The 6000-nt window shown below is 44.0% G+C and overlaps 1 protein-coding gene across 3 annotated transcripts in view; it reads right to left on the bottom strand.

Moving 5' to 3' along the window:
• Positions 1–1217, bottom strand: part of RGS9 (regulator of G protein signaling 9) — a 68582-nt gene extending 67365 nt beyond the window's left edge. For all 3 annotated transcript variants that reach the window (XR_004648158.1, XM_034789707.1, XM_034789708.1), the window contains exon 1: positions 1079–1217. Coding sequence is in view for 2 of the 3 variants with exons in the window: in XM_034789707.1 (XP_034645598.1) it covers positions 1079–1141 (63 nt within the window). In the remaining variant the exon portion in view is untranslated. The remainder of the gene's footprint in view (positions 1–1078) is intronic.
• Between the last annotated feature and the right edge of the window lie 4783 nt (positions 1218–6000).

A 6000-nucleotide genomic window follows, 5' to 3' on the forward strand; every position in this document is an offset into this window, starting at 1 on the left:
ATACATCCTCTGCCAAAAAAGTTGATGTATAGACTTTTTTTTTTTTTTTGCTGCCCCTGATTGTTTTGGAGTTACCTATATCACAGACCTGAACCAGACAGCTGTACTTGTCACTGGAAATTCAGCTAATTCCATTCAACAGGATAAGCCATAGACAAGAAAGACAGACTACTCATGGGAGAAAAGCTGGATTAATATCTATCCTGTTTAAAATCTTTTCAAATACTGGTTATATTAAAATGCTTTTAAATGGATGTTGAAAAAAATAGAAACACTTTACAAAACTATACATTTCATCCAAACCATAGTTTTTCATCGTCATGCTCTGTAAACGTCTAACCATTATAAATACACACGCCTTCCAAAATGCTGTAGAACAGCCAGACCACAAACCTTTTGGTACGATGCACCCTTTGAAAATGTACATTGGCTATCTGACATATGTAGCAAAGAGTGACTCCTGGGAGGGACAATAAACCAGATTATGGTTCAAAGCAGAATTAGGGAATCGAACTCTTGGGATAATGATTTTTATCCCAGTGAATGATATAGTTAGAGGGGCCCTCAGGGAAAAAAATAAATAAAAAAAACTTTCCAATAGGAGGCATAGTATAAAATTGCATGATTAGAGGAATTAATGTTTTTCGTGGCGGTTTTTAATATCCATATTAAGCACCCCTTCCCGCTCTGTTTTAATACAATGCCTCTACGACTCCCATGATGCAAACAGTGCCATGTAACAGGTTGCCTTCCTCTGGAGCCTGCAGAAAACGAGGACGCTTGCCTCAAATCCTTCAGTAACACCAGAGCAGGAAAAAAAGGATTTCGAAACACTTAATAACCAATAAGTCACACGAGTGCCCTTGAAGACGTTTAATGCAACAAACGATCATAAATCATATGTAATAACAAAATGCCTCTTAACACCGTGCCCGTCCTACTGCCCCCTTGATTAAGCCATACAGGCAGCAAATATTTTACAGCTGTGTATAGGAGTCTACAATAGGAGTCTACAATAGAGAGGGATGTTCATGCTATCAGGTAGAATTTGCTATTATTTTTTTCAAGCCCCTGTTACCTTTTTCAGGAATGCCATTCTTGGCCTGTAATGCTGCCCTTGGTCCACCCGTTTGACAGTCATCGTGAGTCAAGGCAACAGTCACAAAGAAAGCAAACTGAAAACAACAAAACAATTCAAAGCCAGGTTTCCACTCAATTGCAGGGAAGCTGAAGCTGCTGCAGACTGGAGACTGGAGCACTCCCCAGTCTAGAGACTAAGGACAGCGGTGAGCAAACACTGCTCCGCCACAGCCAATCAACAAGCAGCTCCGAGGAGCTGATTTGCATGGCCGGCCGGCCTCAGCGCTTCCCACTTCTCAGCGCTAGGGGGAGCTCGCCTGCACTCACAGCGAGGAGAAAGGCTCAGGAGTGGGGGGGCGAGGGCGTGCCTTCAGCCAATCAGGTCTTTCCAGCGTCTCAACGTTCCAAACCCGAGACATTGTTACATGCTGTGGATTGGAATGCCAACTAGTCACCTCAATTTTTGATGATATTTTAAAGGATTCTTTTAACTTTACAGCACGTGAAAGAGATTTAATCAAAACTGTCTTTCAATCAACATATGTTGCTGATGTATAGTGATAAGAAGTTGCTTTAAAAGACAGTCTAAACAAATACATATTTCTGCCCCTGCTTAACATTTCATTTCTAAAAAATAAACCAGCATTTTCAGTTGTTTAATAAAAAGTGCCTTTGCCAACAGTTCTGCCGAAGTGTAATAGGAAAGTATTTTTAAAATCAACATTCCTGATGGTGTTTAAATGTTGTAAGTTGTGAAAAAGTCAACATTCTTTCTGTTTACTGGAAAACATTTAAAAATATTTTCCTTGTTTAATAAAATGTTCTACTACTAGTAACAAAATGCCACTTTGTATTTAGATCATTTTTCTTATTATTCACGTAGTACTTCTATATAAACACCATTCCACAGAAAACAAAAAAGACAAAGAGTTCCCTTAAAGAGTTCCTGGTCAAAGGGCCCAATCTGGCTCCAACTGAAGGCAAAAAGAACAGGAGTACTTGTGGCACCTTAGAGACTAACAAATTTATTAGAGCATAAGCTTTCGTGGGCTACAACCCACTTCTTCGGATGCACAACTGAAGGCAGTGGCCAACTCCCAGTCAGTTCAGAAGCAAGGTAGGGTCCTAAATCAGCCACATACAGGGGACAACAATTAGGTTCTAAGGGCTACAGCCTAGCAAACACTTAAGCATGTGAGAAACTTTACTCACGTGAGTAGTTTCATTGAGGTCAATAGATCTAATGATGTGAGTAAAGTTACTCATGTTTGGAAGACTGGAGCTTAAAATCATGAAGGGATAATGTTGATGAAATCAACAGATTTCTAGAGGCCCTGATCCTGTTACAATGCTGAATGTTTTCAACTCCACAGAAGTTAACAGGGGTTGATAGAAAGTGATCCTTGCAGGCTCAGGCTCTGAGGGCTGTGTCTTAGCTGACCTCAGTAGTAGGTCGCGCCTCAGGAGAGGGAAGGGAAGGAAAGGGACCCAAAAAAGAATGAGGCCAGCCGAGTACTTAGGACAAAAGAAAAAGTGCAGAGCAGTGGAGTCATAGGGACAAAACATGGGGACCCCAGGCAAAGCCCACTCCGAGATCATGTCAAGGGAGTCAGTGGATGTCACCAAGGGAATTCTGCCCACTCCAAAAAAAAGGCCCTACAATCACACAGAGTCTCCTCATGATTGAGCTTCCTCCTCCAGGGTTGATTGATGGGTGAATGCTGTCTGACTGACAGTACTGCGGACTGAAATCCTTCATTTATCCAGACAGGTACAATGGAGCAATGGTCACGCAAACTTCCTCATCTCTCCCAAGTGATGCGCTTCAGCCCTGATCAGGAGGGACAGCCTCTGTGGGTGAGACAGAGGAGAAACCTTGGTGCTATACGAAAACAATAATTGTGCCAGGTTTCATATCTAATACATTTAACAGAAACACCTGCCATCCATGAGGCCACATACCCCAATACATGCCACACACACACTCACCATAAATGTGCCCATACACTCACCACTCACATGTGCACTCATCCATACATATAACACATACACCAAGCACATGCACTTATATACACTCACCATAGACACAATCCCTCCCACCACGCCATGTGTGCATACACCCACATCCACACTGCAAAAGCATGTACATATCACACACATTAATGAATATACACTATGCACACACTCCTTTGCATGCACTCACATACATGCTACACCCCCATATACACATCATACAAGCAAGTGCCAACACACCATACATGTGGATGCACCCACAAAGAGATCAAGCCCATACATACACTATACACACATATGCACACCAAACAGATGCACATATACACTACACTACAGTCAAACACATCTCTCAGCATTACACTCTTTTGTGATTTCCATGACATCACGGCTCCTACACTTCAGTAAAGTACATTGGCTCTGAACTCATTGCAATGTTGTCTCTCCATTAACAGCCTAAAGGCACTAACGACCTCCTCAGTTGCATTGCAGCTCTTCGGAAGCATCTGAATGAACAGGTTTTCCTCCCATAGCCTGTCTCTACTCATGAAGATTCCCATGGGAACTACCTCCCTTTGGCATCTCTCCCAGCCATATGACATTCAGCACGCTTGCTTCACAGGTGGTTTTCCTCTGGAATTCTCTGCTTCCTGCTGCTCCGTGATTTAATGATTATTAATGACATCTGTAGTTCTGCTTGCGAATGCGAGGGGAAATAGATCTCTGACTTCAGGGCATTAGCTGATTGTCACGGGGTTCAGGAGGGATTTTTTTCACCCATTTTCATCCTCTCACAATTGAATCGTCTCATTGTTGTTTTTCCGAAAGGAGTTCATCTACTGGCGATCCTCATCCGTTGACAAAAGGACAGAAAATCTAGCAGCACAGAAATCTCCTGAGGGCAATCAGCAGGAGACGGAAAGGACTTAAGAGTAGACTCATGCCTGGTCTACACCTAAAACTTAGGTCAACCTAGCTACACTGCGAAATTTCACACCCTGGGTGATATAATTAGGTCGACCTAACCCTTGGTGTAGACACAGCTAGGGCGATGGAAAAATCCTTCCGTCGACCAAGCTACCGCCTTTCGGAGAAGTGGATTACCTACATCGATGCAAAAACTCCTTCCGTTGATGCAGGAAGCATCTACACTACAGCTCTACTGCTGCAGTGCCATGCCTCTGCCACTCCAGCCGCTACCGTGTAGACATGCCCTAAGTGAAGTGGAAGAGTAGTGAAGTTGTCTAGTCATTTCAAGGACTATAGTTAATGGAAATTATTTGGTTTTCTCTACAGGAAGAGAGATACTTCAGGAGTGTTCTATGCCTGTATATACGTATAGAGATAGAGCCACAAAGGAACATAGCTTTTAGGTGCCTTGCCACCCAGTGGAATAACTCTTTTGTGATTTCCATGACATCACGGCTCCTACACTTCAGCAAAGTACATTGGCTCTGAACTCATTGCAATGTTGTCTCTCCATTAGGTGCCTTGCCACCCAGTGGAATACACAGCCCCAAGCTAGACATCCAGGCTCCCTATACCCTGCCTGGAGAGAACTAGGAGCCTAAGAATGTGGTCCACAAAAGCCAGTGTGCTGAGCGGGGAGCTGCCAAGGCTAGGCAGAAGGAAATGTCAAGGAGAGCGGTGTTGCCTATGCCACGCCCCCTTAAGTGACTTAGGTGCCTATTTCTGGCCCAGCGGGAGGCATCAGTCTCTGTTTGGGATTCCGAGCTGTGAACCCTCTTCTAGGACTAGGCACCTAAGCTGCCAGTTCCCCTCTTGTAATGTTTAGCCCCATGGTTAGAGAACGCACCCAGGATTTGGAAGACGGGGGTTTAATTTCCCCCTCTCCTTCATGTGGAGAAGAGATTTGAAACTGGGGTCTCCCTCCTCCCAGGTGAATGCCCTAATCACTAAGCTATGGGGTATTCTGGGCCATGTCTCTTTCAGCCTCCTGTTGAAGCGGTTCCACTGTAGATAAATAATTAAATGTTAATTGGCTCAGAGGAATTGGAGCCTCCCCCTTTCCTCCATGCCCTGGTGAGTCCACCAAGAGCAAGACAAGAAGTAATCGGTTTAGTTAGCAGCAAGGGAGATTTACGCTGGATATTAGAAAAAACAGTCTAACTCTATGGATAGTTCAGCTCTGGAACAGGCTGCGTAGGGAGCTTGTGGAATCCCCATCACTGGAGATTTTAAAGAACAGACTAGACAAACATTTGTCAGGGATGGTCTAGGCCAGGAGTAGGCAACCTATGGCACGGGTGCCAAAGGCGGCACGCGAGCGGATTTTCAGTGGCACTCACACAGCCCAGGTCCTGGCCACTGGTCCTGGCCACTGGTCCGGGGGGCTCTGCATTTTAATTTAATTTTAAATAAAGCTTCTTAAACATTTTAAAAACTTTATTTACTTTACATACAACAATAGTTTAGATATACATTATAGACTTATAGAAAGAGACCTTCTAAGAACATTAAAATGTATTACTGGCACACAAAACCTTAAATTAGAGTGAATAAATGAAGACTCGGCACACCACTTCTGAAAGGTTGCCGACCCCTGGTCTAGGCCTACTACTGACTCCTGCCTCAGTGCAGCAGGACTAGATGGCTGCCTGAGATCCCTTCCAGCCCTACCTTTCTATGATTTCACACCATTAAGTGCTGATCTAAGGGTCCCACTGAGGGACACAGCCATCCTACTAAAGAGTTCACATTTGAAAACTGGGGCCATATGTAGCAGGAGTTCCCAAACTGGTCTGCAGATCTGCTCTGTTCCAGCAGAAACATTTCTTCACCTCATAGAAACCCAGCGCAGGACTCTTTCAGGGTTTCTAGAAGTTTTCTGACTGGCAAAACTTAAATCTACATGCATCTCTGTGCCCCTCTGCATGGCTGCTTCATGTC

Source organism: Trachemys scripta, chromosome 14 (assembly GCF_013100865.1).
Source record: "Trachemys scripta elegans isolate TJP31775 chromosome 14, CAS_Tse_1.0, whole genome shotgun sequence".
Classification (NCBI taxonomy): Eukaryota; Metazoa; Chordata; order Testudines; family Emydidae; genus Trachemys; species Trachemys scripta.